At 33.6% G+C, this 16,480-nt stretch overlaps 2 protein-coding genes and 1 pseudogene across 2 annotated transcripts; 2 read left to right on the top strand and 1 right to left on the bottom strand.

Moving 5' to 3' along the window:
• Positions 1–508: 508 nt before the first annotated feature.
• Positions 509–2,302, top strand: LOC108833175 (uncharacterized). Its single transcript, XM_018606610.1, has 7 exons — positions 509–616; positions 706–792; positions 881–1,072; positions 1,219–1,374; positions 1,472–1,525; positions 1,608–1,739; positions 1,907–2,302. The coding sequence occupies exons 1-7, from the start codon at positions 509–511 to the stop codon at positions 2,300–2,302; spliced, it is 1,125 nt and encodes a 374-aa protein (XP_018462112.1).
• A 722-nt stretch (positions 2,303–3,024) lies between these two features.
• LOC108838527 (eukaryotic initiation factor 4A-6-like) lies at positions 3,025–4,195 on the top strand. The gene is made up of 3 exons (XM_056999193.1): positions 3,025–3,288; positions 3,958–4,031; positions 4,141–4,195. Exons 1-3 carry the CDS (start codon positions 3,025–3,027, stop codon positions 4,193–4,195), a joined length of 393 nt encoding a protein of 130 aa, XP_056855173.1.
• An 8,962-nt stretch (positions 4,196–13,157) lies between these two features.
• Positions 13,158–15,181, bottom strand: LOC130504570 (probable aldo-keto reductase 4; annotated as a pseudogene).
• Positions 15,182–16,480: the final 1,299 nt, after the last annotated feature.

Genomic DNA, 16,480 nt, shown 5'->3' with positions numbered 1-16,480 from the left:
GTTTGGCATATTTTCAAATTTATTTTTCAAAAGTTTTGTACAAAGGAAATTTTCGTGTACTTATCTATATTTGAAAAAACTTTCGTCAATCGATTTCACTAATAGTAAGATAAGATTACAAAATCAATATACAGATTTTTCAGGAAACAAATTATAGTCATATAAAAATATACGATACAAAAAATGAATTTGCGGATGCTTCTTAAAAAGTAATTTTATTTTGAATAGCCTGATTAACTATAAAGTTTTGTTTGACTCAAAATTGATTCCCTATTTAACACATCGTAACGTTTCAAGATACACAACGGACCTTTCTTAGTGATTATCATTCCATTTGGTTTATAATTCAACCTTAATAAACTCAGTCAAACTAAAACTTTATGTTTTCCGTTATAAACAAATAAAGATGTGTATTAATTGTTACTATTTTAATTTTCTCTATTTGACATGATAATATGTGCATATAAATAATAGAGTGTTTTCAATTTTGAGACACAAAACAAATAAAATGTCAACCAGAATTAGGATAGCGCTTGTTGTGAATTTGTTCTCTCTTATATTTTCAACAACTATAGTTGATTCCAATCAAAGTACAGTACCTCTCAGATCTTTTAAGGTTTGTTTAAAATACAACTTGAGAAGCACATTTTCTTCTATTATTTAGATTATCATGTAACATAAAACCTTTTTTTTTGTCTTTGACAGATAAGCGAAAATGTTACATATGATTGCATAGATATTTATAAGCAACCAGGGCTCAATCATCCTTTGCTCAAAACCCACAAAATTCAGGTGCATTGCCTCAGAATTTCATCTCCTATGTTTTTACTTGTACTAGCATGAAAAATATTGATTATACAATTTTTTTTTATTTGAAAAGATGAAATCATCAATTTCAAGACCTGAGTTAAAGATGCAAACTGGCAAAAACGAAACATCTAACAAAAAGAAATTAGAATGTCCAAATGGAACTGTTCCTATATTGAGAAATACAAAAGGATTTGCCACTAACTCACAAATCTTTGCTGAGAAGAATTTTCATCCGCTATCAGCAGATAGTCCCGGAATGCATGTAAGCACTTATTTCAATTTTCTTAATACGACAGATCTAATATTTTTATGTACACATCAAGTATTAAGTCATTAGTGGTTCTGTTGCAGAAAATGTCATTAATGTTTTGCCCAAAATGATTCACTAATGTAACCGACTTTTGATAGATTGCTGGAGTAAGATCCAATGGTCTATTTCGTGGTGTACAAGCTTGGTTTAGTGCAAATGCGCTAAACGTGGGAAATGATCAAATCTCATATAGTCAAATATATATAGGCAGTGGATCGGGAAACCAAGTCAATTATATCTCAGCGGGTTGGATGGTAGGTTTTATATTTTATAAGTGTATTGCTTAATAAATTCGTTATATGGACCTTTTGAGTATATTCTCAAAAGTGTATTACAATTCCATGTTGATAGATAAATCCAAGTTTATATGGCGACCAACGTGTTTGGACTTTTGGATTTTGGAAGGTACATGTCTACAAACAAATTAATGTTTCATGAAAACATTGATCAAATAGTAAAAAGTATAGTATTAAATATTATTTAATAGGGCAAGAATGGGAAAGGATGTTACAATACAGCATGTTCAGGGTTTGTTCAAGTATCAAAGGTGATTCCAATTGTTGAGCCCTCTGTTCTTAAGCCAGGAGTCCCCGGCTGGTTGCGATATTCCATTCATCAGGTTATTACTTATAATCAGTTTTATAAGCAAGCTGGTGATCGATATATTTGAATATAACATTTCTTAGATCCTTTTTTCAAAAAAAAAAAAAACATTTCTTAGATCCGTACCTTTTAAACTGATAAATGTATATTTGTCTTGTTTCTTTTTTTAATATATGGAAAAAGGATAAAAATACAGGAAACTGGTGGATTACACAACTTAAGGAAAATGCACCTAATGAAGATATCGGTTATTGGCCAAAAGAATTATTTAATCTTCTAGACAATGGTGCAAATATGGTTGGAGCTGGTGGTGTTGTTCATGCTTCTCCTTCTGGTTCAAGCCCTCCCATGGGTAATGGTCTTTTACCGAATGGAGACCCCCAGGATTCAGGAGTTTTTACAAATATTGAAGTCTTGAATTCCAACTATGAGCAACATAAAATGGATTATTTTCCTATAGAGAGTTTGGTAGATAGTGTGAAATGTTATGGTCTAAGAATTGGTTCGCAAAAACGATTCCGTCATCTCGGTTTCTTTTTCAACTATGGTGGTTTGGGAGGGAATGAATGTGGAGCTTAACATTGCCAACATACTCTTTAAGATAGGAATTTAATAAAAATATTATACATTAATAAAATGCAAACCATTATATAGATGTACTATTCATGTTTTTTTTTGTTCTCAAAGTTAATGTCTCTCTAACGACTTACATATATTTCCTTCACTTTATTAATTTGTGCGAAAAATATCAAAGTGACACTTATTTAGAAACAAAGAAAGTAATGAATATGATCATTTTACTAAACTTAATAACGATCAAAACATTTGCATAATTAACAGAGAAGATGTTCGTCAAATACACTAGCATCACTAATGACAATGGTTTAGGCTTGATTTATTATAGTTTGTCAAGAGGAAGAAAATTATTCATGGTTTAGTTTGGTTTAGCTTCATTTCCTATAAGTTGGCCTACTCCAAAGCTCAGTCCGGTACCTAGTATGGGAAAACCGCAATATTTCTGCTCCAACCAGAGAGCCCTTGGTGGACTACCTTTGGCGTCAAGGTTCATGCCTGTGTCCGTGAAGGCGTGAAGAACAGCGCATTCTCCAAGGTGGTGTCCATGTTGTTGTCGGAACTCCAGGGCGTGTCTTTGACATGTCGAAGAGACAATCCACATTAAGATGTTTGTTTTTTGATGAAGCTAGTGAAATGCTCTCTCGTGGTTTCAAGGACCAGATATCTATGACATATTCCAGCGATCTTCCACTGAAGATCTAAGAGTGGGTGCCTTCTGAGCAACAATGCCACCAGAAGCTCTTGAGATCACAAGGAAGTTCGTGAGCAAGCCAGAGAGAATCTTGGTGAAGCGTGACGAGCTCACCCTCGAAGGAAGAGTGGAAACTCGAGACACTCTGCGATCACTCGGAGTATCAATGTATCATCTTCGTGAACACTATAGGCGAAATGTGGATTGGCTCACAGACAAAATGAGAGGACGTGACCACACAGTCTCAACTACGTCACAGAGGCATGGATCTACAACACAACTGATCTCTTGGCTCATGGTACGTATGGATTGTATAGCAAGTCTCTCTGCTGCCTTCAAACGTTGATGATCTGCTGTGACGGAGAAGTTCACACTGTCACTGGAGAGTAAAGGTTTACGTTGGATGAGGATTCAACAATTAAGAATCTGGTCTTAGCTCAATGGAGTAAAGCTCTTTTGGAGCAGAAGAATGGGTCTATGTACAATGTTGGGGAGTGATTTTTCAGAGATCAAAACAGTAAAAGAAAGACTTAGGCAACTCCTCTCTCTCTCTCTCAGTGGAGTATTTGTTTCTAGTTTTGTTGATGATTAACAGTTGCTTCGTGTTCAAAAAAAAAAAAAAAAAAAAAAAAAAAAAAAAAAAAAAAAAAAGATTAACAGTTGCTTAAGGATTTTCAGATATCTGAGAGAAAGAAGACTTTGTCGTCTGACTAGAAGAGATGACAATCAGTTGCCTAAAGAATCTGAATAGATGACAGAATAGTAATCAACTAACTATATACCAAACTTTGATCTTTCTTTCTTTTTTTAACAATTTGGACAACAATTAGGTTGACTGCAACTGTGGCTAAAGAACCTGAAATATGTGAATTTTGCATTGTATATTTTGCATTGATAAATGGTTCCTTGCAATGAAACTTCCAAGTAACCTAGAATTACTGACTAATGCCATCTTACTCTTTAGCAGGCTGGTGCTTTAATGCTTGCTGATAATGGAATTGTCGTTCATGAGTTTGACGATGTATGGATATCAAAAATCAGGTTAGTGATCATCAATTTCTTATTAGTACTACTGAGTATGAGTTTTCCTGGAGTGTTGCTCCTTTGAGATTTATGATACATTTGAGGACAATGGTTGCTATTCAATAAGCCATGGAGCAGCAAACAATAATCACTATGAAGCTGGTATACAAGCAACTTTCTAGCTCTCCTGATTACAACAAATGTACTCAGGTAGATATTTATGTGCTCTCGATTGATCACAGGAGAAAGAACAGATGGGGCTGCTTTTTACCAACATAGCTTTGCCAGAAGAATAAAGAACACATGTTTTCGATGCTGTAAGACATAGGGGCCAGTCTCAGCGGACATTCTTGAAGCTTCATTATCCCTTCTAGAAAGATTCTTAAACAGAGACTAGGCATGGTACTTATGCATGTCTAAATCTGGCAAGTCATCTAGAGGCACAACCCATCAGCAACACGAGCGATCAGTGTCATCTTCACCATCCTGGCTTATTCCTTCTCCATTAACAAACTCACTAAAATTATCATAACGTGATCAACTGAACTACGGATTTGTATTCCGTTGTTCGAGAACATATGGAGTAGTTCATTATACTTTTTGTTTTGCTTAAAAATAGTTTGTCTGATTGTAAGTAAAGTTTAATTATACAAAACAATTCATATTTTGTGAAGTTTTTTTATTTAATCAGTTTAGTAATATATAATATAGATACTCAAACATAATATTTAAAATAATTTAAATTAAACAAAAATATATGGAAAAACCTGGGTTTAGCCACAAACAAACCGTAGGAAAACTATTTAATCTCTCACCAATACATCAGCTTGCATTATTTGGGTTTCCATTTGTGGATTGACTGATTTGTAGGGTTCACTAGGGTGGGCTCTCGCGTATCTATTCGGGTTCGGTTCAGATCTATTCAGATTTCGAGTTTTCGGCTCAAAAATTTTAATCTCATTCAGATATTTCTAAATTTCAGTTCAGTTTAGATCTTTGCAGGTTTGGTTCGGATTCAGATAACCCATTTATATTATTATTAAATTTTTAAAATTCGTTATATACTTTAAATTTCTCAAAATCTATAAACAAAAGGTAACATTTATATTCATTATTTATTTGTTTATAATATTTTTTCTATATAATGTTTTTTAGAAAGCTTCACAAAATTAATATAATTTATATAAAATAATGTTTATTATAAATTCCCGCCCGTAAGACGGACCGATCCTAGTAAACAATAAAATAGCATATATGGACATGCTGCATAGATGGGGAATGTACAAGAAGGTGCAACAAACTAACATATTAATTTGATTTCCATAATTTGATTCATTTCGACTCTAAAGTTTTAGGAAAGTCCCCATAATTTGATTCTCTCTAATTCCAGTATTAAATTAATAACTAGATCTGTTGTGCGGGTCTTTGTTTTATATAATTAGTATATATATTTAAGGTTTTTATATATATTTAAATGTGTATATCTTTTAAATACAATAATTTTATATTTTTCTTACTGTAAATTAATTAATTAATTCAAATTATCACATATATTGCTTTTAGAATATATTTGTCCGAATTTGTTTTGATAATAAACCCAATTTTTGATCTTTTTATAAATACCACACATGAAATAAATCATAACTTCTATTTTAATATATAAGATAAGGAATAAAATATTGGTTTGTTAAGAAATCCGGTTTTGTAGGAGTTGATGGTTAATTTAGGCGTGACATATTATTAAACATATTTTTAGTAATAAATGAATGATAACTGATTTTTAGTTAAGATCTATTTTTTTTAAATTCACACATGAATCAAGGTTGTAACTTTTATTTTAATATATAAGATATTAATTAATAATATCATGCATATTGTTAGAGGAAAGGATTAAAAATTGGGTAGATATATGGTATTGACTAATATACTGTTACAAATATATAAGATAAGGCCAATAAAATTAAATCTAATGAAATAATGCAACAACCTTGCATAATTAAATTTTAAGACTTTTTCTCTTTAATAATATAGATATGCCCTTTGTGGACTAATATTTATGTTCGATTAGTTTTATATAATTTTGTAGCTATTTTTGTGTGTTTTCCACACATATTATGCATGTTCTTCGGTTTTTTCTTATTTTCTCATTATTATTTCATGATATTATTAAAGTTTACTAATATTTCCTCATGTTTTATATATTTTTTGCCAAATATTTGTTTTTTTCTCTCAAAATTAATACAAACCATACAATCAATGAAATAAAATCCTACTCAGTGATTACCAAAAAAAAAATTATAGTCGTAGTGATTCAATGTTAGTAGAGTCTACATTTGTTTTCTTCTTTAGAAGTCTAGCTTTTAGTTTTTCTTACACGATTTAAGATTATAATATGATGTTAGTTTCAAAAAAAAAGATATAATATGATGTTAATTTAAATGATATGATAAAAAATCAATGGTAATGCTTAAAGTGATATTTCTCAAAATGGTATCTTATAGGTTTTTTTTTTGACTAAAGGCTTATGTATCTTATAGGTTTGCTAGACCCATGCACCTTATCACACACGGAATTAAGCGTCGAGGTATCTCATCCATATATAATAACTTTGTCATGTAATTAAATTTAAACATAAAATAAACAAGACCACTTAGACTAATTTCTTAGTAAGGAAAGGCTCTGACTCTTCTACTCTTTTATACATTTCTGTCTTTTTTCTCTTTCATTTTATTATTCTGATGTGAGAGCTTCGATGAGAAAAATGCTCATGCTCTAACATTAATATATGCTTCCCAAGATCGATATGTGTATGGTTCTACGTACAGATGGGGAAGGACCCTTTCTTTCTTCTTTTTAGACTTCGTTTTAGATTACTCTTTCCTACTCGGTGGTTACCATAAAAAAATTATAGTCGTACGTAGTGATCCAAAAAGAAACTAGATTTTGACCCGCGCTTGGAAGCGCGGAATATTTTACGATGAAAAATTCACTAATATATATAACAAATATTTTGGTAATTTTAAAGAGTGTATTTAGAATATTTTTGCATTTTAAATCAGTGTTTTTTAATTCAACCCGATTGTGATTATACCGGTTATCCGGAGATCTGACAATTCAATTTAGGTTTTTAAAATATTCATATTAAAAAAAAATCATTAAAAATCCGAGACTAACCGATTGAACTGTTGGATGACCTATATGTAATCTAATTTGATTTAAATTATAATAGTTTCATAATTTGTAATCTTATAATCCAAATTTTAAAGTTTATTATTTTGCAATTTATGAAATTTGAACGTTTCTACAAAATTTTAAAGAGAAAATGATAGATATAAATAACTAAGATTAATTATTGTATTGTTTGGAAACATTGATAGTAGTATAAAAAATATATTGTTTGGAAACATTGATAATAGTATAAAGAAATAAGTATATTGTTTGGAAACATGGATAATAGTATAAAGAAAAGAACATTAATGATTTAATGTAGGTTTAACTATAAAGTATAAAAGTGTATTTAATTTAAAAACTTACAAAATAAATGTTAAGTCCAACAGAATATTTCTGTTTTAATAAGATAGATACTGTAGAATCTACATTTTTTTTCTTCTTTAGAAGTCTAGAGCTTTTAGTTTCTTGTTAGTAGAATATACATTTGCTTTACACTATTTATTTTCAAAAAAGGTTAGTTACAAGATATTATCTCTAGAGTCTCTCCCACAGGGTCACAGTATTATTTCCACGCACGAATCACTTTCACACTTAGTTTCCATTTTCCAAATTGATTTGAAAGGTTTAAGTCGTTAACACAAGAAACAATAACACTCAGGGTACTTTCTATCTTTTTATATCATACTAAGTCACTTATTGCTACACATTTTTTTCCACCATATTATGCATGTTCTTCGATCTTTTCTAATCGGTTTATATATATAATTATTACATTAAATTCTCCACACATATTATGCATGTTCTTCGGTCTTTTCTTATTTTTCTAGTTATTATTTCATAATACTAATTAAAGTTTTGTTAATATTTTTCTCATTTTTATATATTTTTGCCAAATATTTATTTTCTCTCTCAAGATTACTAGAAACCATGCAATCAAAAAAATAAAAATTCATCTTAAAATTATTTTCAGTTATAACATTACTTTATTCACTACTGAAGTTTTTGGTGCATTTTTTTTTTTTTTTTTGCAACTTGTTCAAATATATAAAATGTTTTTATTTTTCTAGGTAACTTTTACTTTATTAAAAACTGTGTAACCAATTATATTTAACAATCTATTTTATAATTGGTTGAATACCATTAATTTTCATTATTTTTTTTGGTGCATTTTGAATATATATTTTCATTGGTTTACGAATCTGGTTAATATGTATGTATAAAACAATATATTTTGACCAGAAAAAACAATATATTATTGGATAATTTAGTATACAGAGTCGTCATAATTAAGGTGTTATGGTTTTTAGCTTGACGAATTTACGTCTAACATTCTTTATTAGCTGAAATTGAAAAAAAGAACAATATAAAACGTAAGAGTGAAGGAATAAACTGAAAAAGTCAAAACAATACTATATCTTTGTGAATTTGATCGTACAAGTCTGAAACATCAGTCTTCTGTAACAGCAATATCACTCTCGGTATAACACCTGGAACCGGAACTTGAGCGAGAACGAGTAGTGTCACTGAATCTGCTTCATCCCATTCGTATAAAAACTGCTGCACAGGAGAGTACTCTTTCTTCCTGAATCTTCTCACACATCTGTGTAGTCAAACGATCCCCATGAACCAGAAATTGGACCGAACCGAATCTTTTCAAACACATAGAGGACATGACGAGTGGCTGCCATGCCAACTGTAAACAGGTCCACTTCTCTGTGTAACCTGAGACACCACGTTTTGTATCAGCTGATTTCCCGAGTTTTTGTATTTGAAAGTAAAAAAACTTTGCACTTTGGACATGACACAGTTGAGAAATATAAGCCTTGCTAAACACCGTAAGATGTGGGATTCTCACTGAACTTTAAACCATTGTCTCATAAACCATATGCAGTATTTTCCTTCTTTTGAACTTAAACTGCCAAGTTTTAGAAGAACTTCCTCTGTTGATGATCAGTTGATATTCTTCTACCACCAGTCATTCCTCCTTGCTGAGCACAATACAGCCTGCATCTTCCATCAAAGTCATAAACCCATATAACCTCACAGTGATCGCCTCAGATGAGGTCAAATTGGTAAAAGAGTTTGGCTGCAGTACAGAAGACATGCTATCATCAGAATGCTCCAAACTTGCATGTTTCAAGATGGATCTTCGGTCGGTTACTACTAGACGAGAACACTCTTTGACTGAACCAAATTGATCCAGCAATTGTTGCTTGAAGTCAGTCCAATCCTTGATTTCTTTCTGCGAAACATCCCAGCACACCAGCTAGGCAATAGCTCCACTTAAATTCAGAAACATCCTTCCTTCTTGGACAAGACACCAGTCTAACCACAGGACAGGATGTTGGAAGTTATTAGCATTCCACCCTGCAAAGCATCACCAGTATACTGTCAGAACTTGAGAGATTTGCTGTCGTCAACATAGAACCATACATTTAGAAAATAAGTCTAACCATTTGTACCAAATTCTTGTCTCAGATGATTCAGATAAGGTTGTCAATGAATCTGGAACCGCCTGCAGTAGAACTGGTTGTGAAGATGTCAAGGGTGTAGATGTCTGGCTCACCGCACTCCGAGTCAGAGAGTCTCAAGAAGAGGACCCTGGGAAAATAAAGGTCAGTTGCATTACATCTAAACGGATATAAACTCAGCAGAAAATTAATGGAAAGTTACCGGAGCAGAAAATAAAGGTCATTTGGCTACTCTTCTTCCAAGCGGGTTCTGTCTGGGTCGCTTGGTTTCGAGAGGAGGTACTGCAAGGCAATCTGAGTAAGTTATGGACAGCGGCACCAAACAGACGCTTCTCCTGGCAAGTAAACAAATTGCTCAAGATCAGTCCACTCATCTACAATTGGATTAAGCTGAGAGTATCAAATGGTCTCACCTGTCGTTTTTGGTCAGACAATTGGTCCATCTATGGTAACATGAGGGACTTTCTCCAACTAGGAAATAACTCTTCACTAGGGATTCAAGACATGGCGACTGTTGATTCTCTTTACTTGAATGGAACTTGGAGGCTACCCCTTGCTCGCTCGGAAAGACAGGTTGAGGTCCATGCTTTGCTAACTACTATCATGTTAAACGATGATGATGATTATTATGAGTGGGAAATTGAAGGCAAAATCCATAAAAAAAAATACTCAATTGGAATGGTCTATGCTCACCTTCGGGATCAATACTGTTTGGAACAAAGGAGGAGTTCCCAGGCATAGCTTCCTAACTTGGCTTTTTGTACTTAATCGTTGTCCTACGAGAGACAGAATAATTGGTCTTGGTCTGAGAGAAACGGTCGCTTGCATTGTAACAACTTCAGGCCTTCTGACTTACTCTCTCTCTCGCCTCATTGACAGACAGATTCGTGATCGGATTCTGTCTTTCAGGGAGACGAACCCGACAATGGCTGAGTTAGGTCTCGATCACCCTTCCTCTGCTTGACTACGCCCGATCATCCCCTCAACGTCACCGCTTCCGCCCCCCCCCCCCCCGTCTCTTTGTTTTCTCCGTAACTCCTTCTATTTCCACTTGGGCTAAGAAATTGGGTTTTTGTATGAAGATTCTGTAACTGGGCTGGGATATTAACAAACTAAGGCCTCTTAAGGCTTGTATCTTTTTTATTTCTTTCTGTCCTTTAATATGAAAAAATCAGTTCAAAAAAAATAAAAAAAAAGGTCAGTTGCATACATCTTGTCGTAGCCAATTTCGTAAACCCACTCCGATTTAAACCGATGGGACGTGTCAAAAAGGAACCTTCTGATTGGACGAATTTCCCATGCTGAGGTGGATAGGCCCAAAAACACTCCCTCATGTCCTTTAGTATAGTCTTGATACCCATCATTTTTGTTTATAATAATATTAACTAGATTTTGACCCGCGCTTTTTGAAGCGCGGAATATTTTACGAATGAAAAATTTCACTAATAATTTAACAAATATTTTGGTTACTTTTAAAGAGTGTGTATTTAAAATATTTTTGCATTAAATCAGTATTTTTAAATTCAACCCGATTGTGATATATACCCGGTTAATCCGGAGATCTGACAATTCAATTTATGTTTTTAAAATATTCATATTAAAAAATACTAAAACCCGAGACTAACCGATTGAACTGATGGATGACCGAATGTAATCTAATTGGATTTAAATGTAATAGTTTCATAATTTGTAATCGTTATAATCGAAATTTAAAGTTCACTATTTTGCAATTTATGAAATTATGAACGTTTCTACCAAAATTTTAAAGAGAAAAATGATAGATATAAAATAACAAGATTAATTATTGTATTATTGGAAAACATTGATAATAGTAAAAAAATATATTGTTTGGAAACAATAGTAAATAAAGAAATAAATATATTGTTTGGAAACATGGATAGTAGTATATAGAAAGGAACATTAGTGACCTTAATGTATGTAACTATAAAGTATACAAGGTGTATTAATTTAAAAACTTACAAAATAAATGTTAGATCCAGCAGAATGTTTCTGTTTTAAATAAGATAGATTTATCGAGATACTAATTGAACTAAAAACTCAATTTAGGACTATGGAAATTCATTAATTTATAGAAGAATTAGTCTATCGATTATTAATTTAAAGAGGTTATACTGTACTTAGATTCTATCATATCAAAATATTTTTTGATGTTTTTTACTTTATTATTTATCTTTTATGTATAGAAAGATACATTTTTCACGTAGTCTATCATAAATAAAAGTGGAAATAATTTCATCAAAAATCTTATTATGTGACACACTTCAAAAAGCAAAATCCTTTATATATTAAAGGAGATACATTTGACCTCAATTTTGTAATAATTAAAAAACACCTCATACTTAGGTGTCATTCAATTAGGTAGTCAATTACATTCAATTGAAAAATAAATAGGTCTACATTCAATTTTTAACTAAAACATTGTAGACTTAAATAATATGTAACACTAAAATGTAAATCAGATATTAAAACATTTGCGATTATATTAAATTTTATATATATTGTACCCGAACAACCTAATTTGGTTTTAAACCTGATGTAAATATAAGTGTTTTGGACTATTACAGTTATAAATATTTTTACGAATTACGATAATTTTTATTTCATATCGAAATAGTAAGTAAATTAGTCTTTAACACTCACAGAGAAAAATAAAAATAAAAATAACTTTATTTCTGATAATAGCAATCTAGGATGCTGAAGTTCTGTTTTTAAGTATACTGGTTCGTGATGAACAATCCACAGCTTCTTTGTTCTTTAACTAACAAATCTTCTAGCTACAATCCCATTTGTAATGTTGGTTAAGGTATTGCCCAACAGAGCGTGGTAGTCAACTCTGAAAGGTCGGGTGTAGAACAATTCAGACTGGGGGGATTACCTATCCACACAAGGGAGACAGAGCCAAAGTCTCATTTTGGCACTAGCCTCTCTGCTTGGTTTTGAGGCCGTGATTCTGTTTCACCAGAAGTTTGTATTCCCTTTTTGAATCGAATCAGGGATCTCATGTATAGTTAGTTGCCTGCCAAGCAAGAATCAGTATTAAACAACACTAGCCATGTAAGTGAACTGTGTTTCCTAATCCAGATAAGATTACTCTTCAGAGAGACAGAGATTTACCATTCACCAGCCAATTGAATTTCTTATCTCCGCCATCTGTAAGAGAGATTTGAAGGTATTGTAAGCATTTCTAGATATTGTCATCTTGTGAAAGAATGGAGAGTGAGTTCTTGAGAATCGCAAGAATCTGAGCATCATGATAGAGCGCGAAACTTCTGCCACACGCTTTTGGATATCCGAGAAGAAGTCTATGTTTAGCTAGGCTGACAATGAAAATGACCTTTTACCGCCATTACCTCTTATCACTTGTTATCTGAAGTTAATACAACTTGTGACCAAGAAAACTGAAATGAATAAAATCAAGGTTAGTGCACAAAAAAAAAAGAGAGAATAGAATCAAGGTTAATGTTTGTGTATACTTTGTGACATTTATTTGTGCACATAGTGTGCTGTGTCACTGCCAACTGGTGTGCAAACAACTCCTCCTGGTTGCCATACCCTACTAGCCAAAGAGACACTGAAAAAATAACATCTAGACATTCCTCCCCTGCAATTGTTTCCCTTTTTCCAGTTGAGTACTGAATCAAGAAAGCAGAACCTTTTTTGTCAACCATGATTCCTCCACGTTGGCAAGTCTTCTTCCATGCTAATACAGAACATTTCTCAGTAGTGTGTCTATCCGCAATACAGTCAACTCGACCTAGATCTTTGTCTTTTCTCTCTCCCCTGCAGTCCGAGAGTTTAGATAACAGAAGAGGAGACAAACCACCAAGCTACTTCCATGGCTCTGATAGAACTCAGATATATTTCTATCAAGAACAGAGGATTACAATGGAATTACAGAGAAAGCTATCTTGAATCTCCTAGGAGAAACAAGCCTAAGCCACAAGGCTCCTACTAACCAACTAACTCTCGGTTACAATCCTCTCTTCTATTTATACTCTCCACTTGAATGTAACTGCCTTCTCTTCTTATTGTGCAGGTGACAGGTCAGCTTCACACGTGACATTTCCTTTGCTTATATGATCATATCAATACCCCCCTTCTGTAAGTGGACAGAACATCTAACCTTGCTGCTAAATTGTGTATCTAAGCAGCCTTTGACACAAGATCGCCTCAACAAGTTGAACCGTAGCAGTAACATGAGCTTCAATCATAGTGTTCCAGAATGGCTGTTCCATAAATCTGTATCCCAAGACTCAGAATGCAACCCAATCCAATCCACTGCGTACATGCTGAAACAGGCTCAAAAGAATCAGTCTTGCGTCTCTTGCTCAATAATAGGTGTAGCTGAATTATATCAAACCCAAACAATGAAAGAATTGACGCTGCAGACAAGTCTTGCATCAGTCTCCAGCAAGTAAAGTTTGTGCTTGGCCAGATTGATAGCAACAACCCTTCTTTGAAGACCTAAACCATGACATATTGAAGAGTCCCCTAATGTATGCATAGCATTAGCAGCATAAGTTTGCAAACGTACATATTTTTAAAATCTCAATTTGACATTCATAAGCACAGAAACTTTCAGCAGCATCCTAAAAGGTGGTGTAGGTGTCAGAGTTCTTGAAAGTATGCACCATGGCTGTGCACTAAACTTTTCACTTGGAAACAACTTGATACAAAATTTTATTTTTCGAATGCACTTAACGTTGGTATTTGGGTTTCCCCCGGAATGATAATGCACTAAGCAGCACATTTAAGACCTTACTTAATCTGGCTGACAGAAGTTGTCTGTCTGGCATCAAAATATCATGCACCACCAAAGCCAGTTTAAGCATCTTTTGCAAAAAGACAATGATGGAGACTCGGTATTCTTGAAAGTGGGCATGTTATCTTTCTCCTTTCCGTCATCTCTTCGGGACTAAGTTCCACTGATAAAGCTCCAACGTTCTGATTGAGGTTTTCGATCTTAGTGGTTCCTGGGATTGGGCAAACAAACATCATCTCCCTGGTGGTGAACCCATGCCAGGGCTAGTTGTCCGGGAGTGCACCCATTTCCTCTCAGATACTGCAACAAACTTTCTCATACAGAATCTTGTTGTGTTCTATGGTTTCCTGTTGGAATCTTGGTAGAGTCTGCAGTGAGAAACAGAATTCAGGAAGCATACAGAGGGTTTGATATATTCCACAGCTCATCCAAGAATCTAACAAAACCTTTGCACTTGCCTTTCTGAAGTCATTCTTGTCTTCTTCCACCTCTCTAGACCATTCTAGCTGCACGGCAGTTTATCGGGTGAACAGCATGCGCTCTTCTGATAGTCGAGGCAGAGGCTTCAGACAAACCCATGTATTTTATTTTATTTTATTTTACCTTCTTCAACTAGCTTCTTTAGTTCCCCCATCATGGAATTGACAGGCAAAGAAATTGTCAAAATCAGTAAAAGTTGCAGCATGTTTATGAAGGCAAGCATTAAATCTAGTCAAACAACAACAAAAAAAACCCTTATGGGAGATAGGTTTATAAGTGAGGATGATAAATGAGAAATCAACCTGCACCATTCCTCTCAATAAAAGATTATTTCACTAGAGAGATTGGTTCTTAACGAATAAGCTAGTAATACGAGCAAGAGGGATCCAAGGAGAAAACATTAACTCAAATCTATCTTTTTTTTTTACCGTATTAGTTCAAAGAATTTGAAGCTAATTATCACTGACATCATGAAACTCCAATACCCTTGAAGTACTGAGCTATTTGAGAGTTAAGAAGGGCTTACAGTGATTTCGATAATAGAGATCAATGCAGTCCACATCGAGCCTCTTTCAAACACTAGCCTCACATATGCAGGGTCTCCCCGTTATATCTCTCTCTCTCTGAATTGAAACGAAAGTCAAATCTCTCGAAAGTCAAACCATCTGAATTAGAGAATTTGAGCAGATAAAACAGTGAATGAATCTGTTTTGATTACCTACAGTGTAGTTAAGGTTCAATCACTCAAACAAGGTATACAGAGCCGATGTACTTTATCTTACCCTCTTCCACTTAGCTTCTTCTTCAGTTCCCCACATCTTAGAATCAAAAAAATACAAAAAGAAACTGTTAAGTTCAGCAAAAGGTGCCCTGCTTCTTTCGATAAAAGTCAGCTTGTGGTATGTGACAAGAGCTCAGAACCAACCCTATTTTTTATAACCTGTATAGGTAAAAGGCTCAAATTGAGCCAGTCAAATATCATCATTTCACCAGACATTGGCTCTTCATAAATAAGTTACCAACCTAAGGAAGAGTAACTCAAGCAGAAAACATCTATCTTCTTCGACCCTATTAGTCAGTCAGAACATAACACAAGCCAAACAAGTGACGCAATCATACATACATACACAATGACCTGCAACTTCCATTTCAATTTGAAAAATGCAAAATAAAAGTAGGATTTGCAAGAGGGAAGGGCTTACATTACAGTGAAGAGTATCAATCCGATGCTGGTAATAAAGATCAACATCAAGCCTCTTTCAAACTAGCCTCACAAGCAGCTCTAACGTACAAAGGATCTCCCTTTTATCTCTTTCTTCCCCTCTTCATAGCTCTATAGCTATTTTTTCCCTAAACCCCATTCTTCAGAGCCTAACAGAGTTTCAAAACAAAGATAAGCGCAACCTATAAAGGTTGTTCCTTTCTTGTAAACCCAACTCTGATATGCGAAAACCAATCAGAGATTGACCAAACCAAGATCTTTAGCCGTAACCTTTTTCCCTTCTCTCGACGAAATAGATTATAAGAATGTTACAAAAAAATAACGTGGGTTCAAAAAGTGT

The sequence above is a fragment of the Raphanus sativus genome, unplaced genomic scaffold (assembly GCF_000801105.2).
Source record: "Raphanus sativus cultivar WK10039 unplaced genomic scaffold, ASM80110v3 Scaffold1676, whole genome shotgun sequence".
NCBI lineage: Eukaryota > Viridiplantae > Streptophyta > Magnoliopsida > Brassicales > Brassicaceae > Raphanus > Raphanus sativus.
This window is presented reverse-complemented; position numbering and strand designations above follow the sequence as displayed.